At 35.2% G+C, this 12,425-nt stretch overlaps 2 protein-coding genes across 2 annotated transcripts; one reads left to right on the top strand and one right to left on the bottom strand.

The window, feature by feature from the left end:
- Positions 1-4,247: 4,247 nt before the first annotated feature.
- Positions 4,248-8,936, bottom strand: LOC137742008 (trigger factor type chaperone family protein). The gene is made up of 13 exons (XM_068481739.2): positions 8,532-8,936; positions 8,360-8,443; positions 8,126-8,254; positions 7,781-7,869; positions 7,378-7,561; positions 6,779-6,869; positions 6,509-6,663; positions 6,312-6,404; positions 6,129-6,221; positions 5,587-5,667; positions 5,271-5,420; positions 5,014-5,109; positions 4,248-4,616 (listed from the first exon to the last, which is right to left on the bottom strand). Exons 1-13 carry the CDS (start codon positions 8,820-8,822, stop codon positions 4,539-4,541), a joined length of 1,614 nt encoding a protein of 537 aa, XP_068337840.2. The 5' UTR covers positions 8,823-8,936; the 3' UTR covers positions 4,248-4,538.
- Positions 8,937-10,155: 1,219 nt separating this feature from the next.
- On the top strand, positions 10,156-12,397 carry LOC137742006 (uncharacterized). Its single transcript, XM_068481737.2, has 3 exons — positions 10,156-10,512; positions 11,023-11,169; positions 12,006-12,397. The coding sequence occupies exons 1-3, from the start codon at positions 10,237-10,239 to the stop codon at positions 12,150-12,152; spliced, it is 570 nt and encodes a 189-aa protein (XP_068337838.1). The 5' UTR covers positions 10,156-10,236; the 3' UTR covers positions 12,153-12,397.
- The last annotated feature ends 28 nt before the right edge of the window (positions 12,398-12,425 follow it).

Raw genomic sequence — 12,425 nt, forward strand, 5'->3', positions numbered from 1 at the left:
TCAAATTCATAGTAGTGGCTCAGTTAAATAGTCGGAGGACATTATAACAACTAGACATACCTTGCACATGGAACTTGACATGTTTCAGCATGAATGCTACTAACAATGCAGGTATAAGGCCCCAATGGCTGAACTCAGAGGTGTCATGGTTTATGTCCAATTATTTGTATGGCGCATATTCAACTATAACAGAGTGCTCAAACAAAGCGTCATCCTCAGTTTAGCAAGATAATAATATAATTACAATAGTATCTCCCTATTTTGGACTAGAAGTCTAATTAAATAAACGGGTTTTTATCACAAACAGTCCCTAAAATTGACCCACTCCCTCAATATGGTTCCTAAAATTGAAAATCGATTAATGTAGTCCCTGAAAATAAGTCTCGCAAATCAAGGTGGTCCTTCCGTTATAATACCTTCAAAAATTCTGTTATGTATTGACGTGGCACATAAATGGTTTCCACACCTTTACTGGAAGAAGATGATGAACAATGTTCAATCATCTTCTTCTTGTTTTTTCTTTTTTCTTTTTAAAATTTTTAATTATAAAAAATAAATTTATTTTTAATTATTCAAATATTTTTAATTCACATAATAATATTTAATTAATGTGTGGGACCCATTTATGTGCCACGTCAGCACATAACAGAATTTTTTATGGAATTGTAATGGAAGGACCACATTGATTTGCAACACCCATTTTGAAGGACTATATTGATTGATTTTCAATTTGAGGGATCATCTTGATGGATAGGTAAACTTCAAGGACCATTTGTGATAAAAACTCTTAAACAAACACATGAAAGAAATAAAACTTACTCAAAACTGGAGAATTTGTACACCTATCTTTATTGATATACAATATACAAAGGATATTTACAATGACTAGCCTTTATGCATGCACTCACGCGCGTGCAAAAGACATTTTTTGAATCACGGCATGTTACGCACGACTTACACATTTTAAATGCATTTATATGCGTAAATTGATAAAAGAAAAGTCAAATATTTGAAGTAAATGAATAATTATAGATCATGCTAGAACAAACCCCTCATAAACCAATTAAAACAGCTGAATCCACATAATAAAATCGGTCTCTGTAGAATTTACATTAAGAATAGAGAAAATAATATTTAATAAACAATTGATTAAATCACATTATTGCTAGCCCATTGTGAGGCTAAGCTCACCTCCTCCCCTTAGTGTAGATAATATCGTTTGTTAACAAAAATTCATTTGACAACTAATTTAATCACATTATAGTCCACTTGCGAAAGACTTTTTTTATAACCGGCATTACACGCCTCTTAAGATGCTTTGAATGTGTTTAAAATTTGAGAAAATAATATTTAATAAACAACTGATTGAATCATATTATTGCTAGCCTATTGTGAGATTAAGCTCATCCCCTCCTCCCTTAGTGCAGATAATATCGTTTATTAAAATAAATAAAAAATAATCATTTGACAACTAATCTAATTACATTATTATCCATGTGCGAAAGACCTTTTTTATAATCGGCATTACATGCTTTTTAAGATGTTTTGAACGTGTTTTAAAATAGAGAAATTGAATTGCATTATTACTAGCCTATTGTGAGGTACTAATTAAAAAAAGAAAAAAAAAACATCACAAAAAACCTAATTAAAATGACAAAGACATTTTTTGAATCATGGCGTGCTACGCGCGACTTGCACATTTTAAAAATATTTATATGCGTAAATTGACAAAAGGAAAGTCAAATATTTGAAGTAAATGAATAATCTTAGATCATGCTATAAGAAACCCCCTCATAAATCAATTAAAGCAGCTGAATTCATATAACAAAATCGATTTTTATAGAATTTACATTAAGAATAGAGAAAATAATATTTAATAAACAATTGATTGAATCACATTATTGCTAGCTCATTGTGAGGCTAAGCCCACCCCTTCCCTCTTAGTGTAGATAATATCGTTTGTTAAATAAAAAAAACAATAATTTGACAACTAATTTAATCACATTATTATCCGCGTGTGAAAAAACTTTTTTTATAACCGGCATTACACGCCTCTTAAGATGTTTCGAACGTGTTTAAAAATAAAGAAAATAATATTTAATAAACAACTGATTGAATCACATTATTGCTAGCCTATTGTGAGGCTAAGCCCAACCCCATCCCCCTTAGTGTAGATAATATCGTTTGTTAAAAAAAATACAATCATTTGACAACTAATTTAATGTAATTTAATCACATTATTATCCGCATGCAAAAGACCTTTTTAATAACCGGCATTACACGCTTCTTAAGATGTTTTGAACGTGTTTAAAAATAGAGAAAATAATATTTAATAAACAACTAATTGAATCACATTATTGCTAGTCCATTGTGAGGCTAATCCCATCCCCTCCTCCTTAGTGTAGATAATATTGTTTGTTAAAAAAAAAATACAATCATTTGACAACTAATTTAATCACATTATTATCTGTGTGCGAAAGAATTTTTTTATAACCAGCATTATACGCATTTTAAGATGTTTTGAACGTGTTTAAAATAGAGAAAATAATACTTAATAAACAACTGATTGAATCACATTATTGCTAGCTCATTGTGAGGCTAAGCCCACCCCCTCCCTCATAGTGTAGATAATATTGTTTGCTAAAAAAAAAAAAACAATCATTTGACAACTAATTTAATCACATTATTATCCACGTGCGAATGACCTTTTTTTTATAACCGGCATTACATGTCTCTTAAGATGTTTTGAACGTGTTTAAAAATAGAGAAATTGAACCACATTATTGCTAGCCTATTGTGAATTACTAATTAAAAAAAAAACCATAAAAAAATAATTATTAATAAAATACTGTTAAAATGATGAAAATGCCCTTACCTTATTTGATACATTATTTTGGGATGCCTTTGAAGTTTTTTGTCTTGAGGGCATTTTTGTCCAAATATTTTTGTTGAAGCTTGGTGACAACAAAATCACTATTCACTTTTCTATTGGCTTTAATCACATTATTGTCCGCGTGCGAAAAACCTTTTTTTATAACCGGCATTACATGCCTCTTAAGATGTTTTGAACGTGTTTAAAAATAGAGAAAATAATATTTAATAAACAACTAATTGAATCACATTATTGCTAGCTCATTGTGAAGTTAAGACCACCCCCATCCTTCTTAGTGTAGATAATATCGTTTGTTAAAAAAAAAAAAAAACAATCATTTGATAACTAATTTAATCATATTATTATCCGCGTGCGAATTTTTTTTTATTTTTATAAAGCATTACACTCCTCTTAAGATGTTTTGAAAGTGTTTAAAATAGAGAAAATAATACCTAACAAACAACTGATTGAATCACATTATTGCTAGCCCATTGTGAGGCTAAGCCCACCCCCTTCTTCCTTAGTATAGATAATATCGTTTGTTAAAAATTTAAAAAAAATCATTTGATAACTAATTTAATCACATTATTATCCGTATGCAGATGACCTTTTTTATAACTGGCATTACACGCATCTCAAAGAGTTTTGACGTGTTTAAAAGTAGAGAAATTGAATCATATTATTGCTAGCCTATTGTGTGATGTACTAATTAAAAAAAAAAAAAAAAAAAAAAACCCCAAAAAATTAATTATTAAAAAAAATATTGTTAAAATGACGAAAATGCCCATGCCTTATTTGATGCATTATTTTGAGATGCCTTAAAAGTTTTTTGTCTTGAGGGCATTTTTATCCAAATATTTTTGTTGAAACTTGGTGACACTAAAATCATTAATCACTTTTGCATTGGCTTTATATATAGGCTTCGAATACTCTTATGTGTGGGCTTTTTCTCTTCCTGTGTATTCGTGTGTTGTGAGGGAAAGCTTTCATTTACACATAGATGGGTCTGCTGACTTATAAAACTCCTTTATAAAAAGCTACAATTATTTACACTATTTCTGAAAGCGGGCTACACTTGACAATCTTCCTGAATGTGGAATTGATTTCTTTGTGAACACCTTCATCTGGTGCAATCTGGTTTGGACCACCATTTTATATGCTTTCTGATTGGCACCATTTCATGGACCACCAAGATTTTGTGCAGCATGCCCTACTTTGTATAGTCACGTATATCAATCTTTGTTTTGGTTTGGTTAATTAGTTTTAATTAGTGTAGTTCTTCGCGTATTTCTTTCCTTCTTTGGTTCCTCGAGGTGGCTTCGGTGCTTGATTCAACAGTGTACAGCAAAAAATAACTCTTGTTACCAATTTGACAGAACTTCAAAAACCATATATTGGATTGATTAGGACTGGATCCACAAACAAAATTCTTCATTTCGGAAAAATAGCTTTGAACTCGCTAATCAAACAATTGAACCTCTCGATCTAAAGGCCCTAAACCCGACAATCTGACTAGCGTAAAATTTAGGCATGCTGCAAACTATGTTGGCTTGAATGCGGCTGGGCATCGTCAAAAGAAACCACCTTTAAATTTAAAACATGACTGGCCTTGAACAACTTTGTGTACACCCTACGCTTGCAAACACAGACATGCTTGTCCTCTCCGTCATCTGGTTACGTATTGAATCTCTGCATGCTCTCTCAACCATTCAAGCACTTTTGCTCCCTCTAAAATTTCTTGAACCTGCAATTTGGAAGATTAATTATATAATTCAAAACCCCGGGAAGGGTAAAAGATGGAGAAAGCAAAAACATTAAACATTTAGCGCCCGTAAGGAAGCTCTCTTGTTTTAATTTGATTTATTTAATAATGGTACATAACGAAAAATGGTAGAAATGTGAGAAAAGAGAGGATAGAAGAAAGGGAGAAGATCAATAGCATTTGGTTTGGAAAAATGAACTAAACATTTTTGTATAGGTTATCCTTTTAGTTTTACGTATTTCCTTTCCTCTCTTCCCCTAAATTGAGACTGAAATCAAAGACAGCACAAGTAATCAAGATAACAGAAAGCACATAGCCAACACAGTTGAAACTAAATGCACTTGAAATCTGCTTTTCTAACAGGGTGACACATGCTGACCTGTCCCCTGACACGTTCTTCATCATAATCTTGTTTTTGACGTTTGAATTCATCAATTGAATTTTCAACTTCTTTGACAATCTCCTCTGTTGAAATCTGCAAAACACAAACAATAGGTTTCCGGTTACAATACGTTTTGCAGCCCACCAGTTATTTTTCGTGAAGCCTATGCTACCAAGCAGAAAAAGATACAAAGAGCAGAACCCACAGAAAAAAGCGTTCAGGACAAATAATCTGTTAATATAAATATAAATTACCTGCAAATTTTCACGTTTACATATGTCTCCGACAGCCAGACTCTGTTTTATCATATTTGTTATGTTCTCCTTCTGGTTTAGAAGGTACTCGTCCACAGCCTTCTTACTTGACAGAGAAGCCAACTGCTCGTCATTTAATTTTACGTTTGCCTACAAAACCATGACAACCAAAAGATAGAAGATGTTAACAGAAAAACGCAGGAACCTACATGCTCACTAACACAACACACACACACACACACACACACACACACAAACTCAAACCACGAGCCAATAAATGTAAATCTCTTTACATTGATATATTGTAACTACTGACCTGTATCTCCAAAAGTTTGGCTCCATAAAGCTGCCTACCTTGCTCCTCAAAAAAGGACTGAGGAATATCAACCTCTACCATCTAAAAACAACAAGACGCAGTTATTCTGAAAGTCGAAGTTCCCATTTAAGAGGACACTTGAAGTGTCCGCATGTCAACACACTCTGCATCTCCTTTGTGGATTTAATAAATAATACTAAGGGAGAGGAACATAATTCTTTGTTTGAAATATGCATATTTAAAACGACCATTCATCTTATGAAAAATTGAGGTTTCCTCCAAAAAGAATTAAGGTTGTCAAGCAATTTAACAGTATCATGTTAAATCATAGGACTTCTGGAATTCACGCAAACATGTTGACCAGTGTAATCACAAAACTTCCTTGCAATGGTTTTGCAACAACATGCCTGCAGTTGTGTGTGTTTGTACACAGATATAAAAAGAAGCCATGCAAAGCCCTGTCTCAGAGAGAAAAACATCAAGTGAAGATTGCAAAAGATCAATCTAATCTTAATGATGAATATTTGAAAAGTTAAAAGCACCTTGCAAAGCTGATCTAAAATGGCATTATCAGCTGCTTGCTCTCTAGCTGTTTGCTCCATTTCCTGGAACTTTTGTAACAACATTTCCTTGACCTGCATATTTGTGCAGCAGAGTAGCGTTGTAGACAGTACAATTTTAGCGTATAACTTCATTGAGAGTATTTAAAATCTCATACAGGCTACCTGTTTGAGGGTGGTGCCTCCAGGAAGAAGCCTTTCAGCAAGGGAGTCATCCAATTCGGGCAAGTCTCTGTAGAATAATTCTTTGCATTCAACCTAAAGGAGAATCAAAAGAAGCAAAACATGAGAACTTTCACCTATTTAGTCTTTTGAGGACAAAGTATACCAAATGGACTTCCACAAAACAGGAAACCACTCACATTGAATTGGGCATGAACTCCTTGGAGCTCTTCTTGTGTCCATGATTCAGGAAAGACAAGTGGAAAGGACTTTGTTTCACCTTGTTGAATTCCAATTATCGACTCGAGGAAACCAGGAACTACTTTATCACCATCTTCCGTATCAAAATGATAACCTTCAGATAGAAAATAGAGTTGAGAGATTCTTCTGCAATAATATTTCATCACTCCGAACCAAAAAAAATAAAGCCATTGTTAATAGAACCGAAGAAGAAGTGGATATTGGCAAACCTTTACTCTCAGCAGATGGAATATTCTTAACATTTGCTTCATCTTGATCTATCGTTGTTGCAGATATATCAAGGACAGCAAGATCACCAATCTGTAGGAGTCTCAATTTTGCCAGTCACCAACGTAATATAACAAGTAGGAGAAGGGTTTTCAATGGAATTTTGAAACTCAACTAATATGACACTCTAATCCATGAAACACTGTGAATGTAACGCAGAAGTACTTCTGAAGAGAATTCAAACACTACATCTGAAGGTGCAGTGAACAAAGCTTGTTCAGTGATCTTTCTTTATTGAACAAATAAAGCTTAATTAGTTTTGGGAGTGTCTGACAATTCATAAAATTGAAGGTGATAACCGGAAACTTCTCCAATGGACTAATTTTTTTATGTTGTAACTGTCCAAATGAATGCCTAGAAGCCAACCGTCCACTCCAAATAGAATAAGTAACTCAACCGTAAGAAAACTTGAGCAACAGACAGATATCTAACTATTTTCATGCAGTGTTTGGCAGAATTTATCCCAGCAAGGAATGAACATATCATTAAAGTAACATTTAATTCAAAAGAAAAGAACAAAAGTAAATTGAACTTGAGTCACCTGTAGACCTCTATCGGTTACAATTCTCAATGCACCTAAGGACTTATGGCGTCGCCTTAATTCTTGTTCAGAAGCTTTTTGAGCATCTATGTCACTATCTAGCTCAACTGCAACCTTCAAATTCTTGTATCCCTCCTCAGGTGTCCATTTCAACTCCGGTGCTATATCAACAATGACTTCATATCTGGACCACAAATCAAACTGACAAGCATGATCGATCAAATCAAACGTGGAGGCACATAATCAGTTGACATGATCAAATTTCCTTCAATGCATGCCTCTCCTCTTAACATACTGTGAGAGGAGACGTTGCATGTATTATGGCATTGTAAGATGGATATTAACAGAAATATCAAATATGCAAGTGAAAAAATGTAACTTGAAAGATATCTGAATTAGCAACCTGAGAGAATTGAGAGTTGAATAGATCTGCTCCATTTCTGGAAATCTGGTTACAATACGTACTGAGTCTCTTAAAGGTGTGCCTGTCATCTAAACCATAAAAGCAGATCAGCCACAACAGAGAACTCGAGAACGATAAATCATAAGAAATTAACGCTGATCTTATTATATGTTCTGGGGGGGTTGTGATTGTAAAAATGCTGCAGCATTGTAATTTTGAAGCCATTGCCAATAAGCAAAATCCAAACACTAACTTGCAAGTACACGAATTTAAGAAACTCTATGTTTTAACAACAACGATGACGATAAATTGTAATAAATAAACGATATTTCAGTTTTAACGTACCGAAGACATGGCATGTGGAAGGGTCCTCCTCAAAATAGATTCAACTGTAGCCTTGTTGACACTTCTCTTCCCAACATGACTCACAAGAATACTCTCCGGCACCTTCTTTCCGGGCCGGAATCCAGGAACCTGCGCACATTAAAACCCCCAAAAAATATCCATAAATTAAACTTCAAGTCCAGACAAACTAAATGAAAACAATGGAGAAGGAATGCAACACTAGAAAGTAGAAACCTTGGCTTGCTTCATGAACTCGGCCATAACCCTTTTGTAGCAATCGTCGCAGACCTCCGGCGGTACTTGTATGCTTAACTTGACCTGCATACAGATTACAGACAGTGATGATATTAACCAAAATTGAGATTAAAATCAAAATTAGAAAAATTGGCAATTAAGAAGATTTTACTCTGGAATTGGGTTCTCGGGTCTCTGTGACAATTATGTCCGCTGGAAGCTGATCTTTATCGTCGCTGACAGCCGTAGAAGAAGAAGGAGAAGCCGGAACCGCCGAGCGAGAGAGTGGTGGCGGTTGGAGATGTTGGAATTGGCGGGAAAGGGAGGAGGGGGGTCGGAGGGAAATGAAGGGATGAAGAGAAATGGGGTTTTTTGGGGAAAGAAGAGAGCATGAAGGGGGTGATGGGTTTACGCTGACGACCGACATGGAGACACCATTGACGACGCCCATACAGAGCTCCATAGTTCCTGGTTTCGTTCTGAGCACTCTAGCTTGTTGCCCAGCTTTAGCTTGAAAGATAAAGGGCAAAACTGGGATTATCCAACAAAACAAAGAAAGTTTTCCGTTGCATTCTGCTCCCTCGTCCTTGTTAAATTTAAGAAAACTAATAAAGGTTCAAAAAAAATTTAATTTTAATGAAAAATGATAAATAAGGGTGTAGTGAATAGTATTAAGAAAATGTAAAAATAAAAATATGATTTTTCATTAAAAATGAATATGAGTGTTTCGTTAAAACTCCCTTAAATTTATTTGTGCTAACTACATTTTTATTTTCAATATTCTCATATTAAATCATGAAATTTTAAAATTTTATTAATTTATACATTTTTTGTTAAATATTTAATCTTTCATTAATTTGATGAGTGTGTGTGTGTGTGCGCTTGTTTTTTTTTTTTTTTTTTGTCATTCAATGAAAATGTGACTTACATGTTAGTCCATATAAGGATTTCACGTTTACAATATCACCAGTTTAACGATGGATCTAGCAATCAATCCAACTAAAAGTTAAATTAATACAATTTTACTATTTATGGTGTAAAATGAAAAAAATTAAAACTTCAAAGCGCATTTTGAAAATCATCTTTAATTTCTACTGCGTAAAATGTAATTACTCCTAAAGTTTTAATCAAATTTGTTACCTAATCTCCACAATGACGTTAGTTATTTAAATTGTCACTTAACATTCCGGTTTAATAATATTTTTTTCATTTGTAATATATATATATATATAAGTGAAAAGTAGTAGATTCGACGCTTGTAAGGGGCGAATTTTATACCAAATTATTATGGCAAACTTATTGTGTGACTTAGCTCAATCATAACTCTTTAGTTCAATAATATCATTATATTTGAGAAAAGAAGTCAAATTTATAATCAACTAATTTTTCAATTTAGTTTAGATTTAGTCTATAAATTAAAATTTGTCAATTAAGAGCTTTAACTTAAACATTGTGTTGCACTACTGATGATTTCGTGAGATTTTTCATTAATTTAATTACGTAGCATGATATAAGATCCATGCTCAGACCCACAATTGGTCCTTGACTTTCCAGCGTACTTTAGACTTTGTCTTTAAATTTTCATCCTAAATATAAATTCAACAGAAATAACGAACAAAATTAAACAGGGATGAAAGGGAACAGAGGAAAGTGTGGTTATCATTTTTCCAATGAGAGAGAAGAAAGTTACACGGTTGCAAACCGTCAACGGAACTGTGCCGCGTGTGTTTGACAAAGACGCTGTAACTGAACACAGAAACGACGTCGTGAGGCCTTGAACAACAAATAATCTGTATCTCTCAACCTCGTAGCTGAAATAGTCACACATACTGGCTCAGTCACTCTAGAAAGCCGAAGAAGCAAAAAGCGGGTCGAAAATGGAAGCACTCGGGTCGAGATTGGGCAGGGCGTCCTCCAGGTACGGCCAAACAGCCACCGTCTTCAGCGGCCCCGTCCGCAGGTGGAAGAAGAGGTGGGTCCACGTGTCATCTTCATCCCCCTCCCTTACTTACCAAAACCCTCACTCCCAATCCAACAACAGCAGCTCTCGCCTCCTCCTCTGCCGCTGGACCCCAATCTCTTCCGCTACCTCCCCCGACGAACCCGCCGCGGCTTCGGATGAGCCCCCTCGCCGGAAGTTCCGCTACACGCCGGTAAGTACACCACCAACATGCATATATGCATCTGTATGTTTCAATTGCTGTGTATTTGTTGTTAGGGTTTTTAGGATTTATGGAAATTGCTGGCTTTTATTTTTATCTTTTAGTTTTTGGAGGATTTCTTTGAAGCATTTGATGGACTGTTCTGTAATCTGTATACCGTGTTTCCAGGTTTGGATTTTTGTCTAAAAGAGTGACCTAGATAGGAATTGTAGCTGCTATTTTTGTGAAAACAAGAACTTGTATGAGTTTATACTTAATAGTATACTGGCTTTAATTTTGTTAAATTATCGGTATTATTTGTTTGCGAATATGTTATCCTGCCAAGTAGTGCAATTTAGGACTGATGTTATGCTTTGGGGCATTCATGAGAGCTTAACTTGCGTGATCCCCTGAATTGAACTATTTAGAAATATGAGTCCTCTACTCCCGGAATCCATACAATAGATGCTTGATGCTGTTGAATGCTCTTTGTTAATAGCTTGTGATCGATTCGTTGTGCAGGTTTCTGTGCTAGAGGAACAGAAAAAGCCAATTCAGAAAAAGGTTGGAGATGAGGAGAAAACTAGTGAGACTGATGAATCGGTTAGCCCAAGTGATAAGGTGCATGGAAAGCCAAATATTAATCAGATTATGAAGGAACAAGCTGAGGTGAGACTTACTGCACTCCTGCTCAATTATCTTCTTTTTGTTCAGTTGGATGTCTTTTTGTGTTCTCCTGCCCTTTCCTAGAGGTTGAAATAATTTTTAGCGTTGCAGAATGAGCATGTGGGTGGTGGTATTGGCCATCACTTAGTTTCTTGTAGTCCATGAGTATTATTTGTGGGTCATTCTATGAAATCACTTAGTTTTCCCAGTTAAGTTCTTTTGCAAATGAAATTATAAGATAATACGAAAGCTTAAAATAAACATCAACCACCAGTCACTGGCCATGGTGCTACAACTTGGCGCTATGGACATAAGGTCTGCAACATATGGCCGTGGTGTTGGTCTAGGAGGAGCAAGTATTTGTATTCTGTTCTTTCTTGAACTGGTACGTGCCCACACACACAGAGACAAACAGAAATAGTGGTTAAATTTTCTGGTTTAAGAATGACCCGCCTTGTATTGTGCGTCACTAGAAATCCAATATCTTCGCCGCTGCAAGATGCTTTATAGTGTTTAAGTAACCTTCACCGCTGCAAGAAATGAAAAAAAAATCTAATGCATTTGTACTGTTGCATTTTTATGTGTCCTAAGTATATTTTAGTAAATTTTATGGGCTATATAAGCATGCGAGGTTTTATATGAAACTACTTGAGGAACCAACACCATCATCAACTATGATACTCTATCAAAGCAGTGTGAAAGTGAAGATAACGTTTTCGCCTTGGCCACATCAAGCAAATAGGGGTTAGGATATTTTGAGGTTCTCTTGCTGTAGTGGAGAAAATCTTAAGTAATTTACCATGCAACAAATTATTGATTAGATGCTGTCCGTGCTGCAGGAGTTGGACGAGGACCAATCAGGAGTGCTGGATTCAAACAGAAGCCATCTGGATTTAGATTTGGGCTTGAAAGATGGTCACGGTGTCAGCCTTGATTCAATGATTCAGATGAAGAAAGCAAGTTCAGGTAGATTTTGGTTGGATTGACGCTTAGCGTTTGTGAAGACAAAAACTAGAGCTGCGTGCAGCGATCCACTAGCCGGGACTACTTCGAGCCGTGTGATTTCTATTTAGTATGATACTGCGTGTGATGTATGTAACTAAGCCGTAGGATTAGTTTGTGGGTTCTCTCCTTATGTATATGGTTAGCAAGTAGTAGTACATGATCAACAAGCACATGACGTTTCGAGCAGCTGACTGTTCGTAAAGATTAGCCGTGTACCAGTTTGCCATTTCTCTGTATTGGTGGTCTCCTGTTTA

The sequence above is a fragment of the Pyrus communis genome, chromosome 11 (assembly GCF_041283825.1).
Source record: "Pyrus communis isolate YQ-2024b chromosome 11, ASM4128382v1, whole genome shotgun sequence".
NCBI lineage: Eukaryota > Viridiplantae > Streptophyta > Magnoliopsida > Rosales > Rosaceae > Pyrus > Pyrus communis.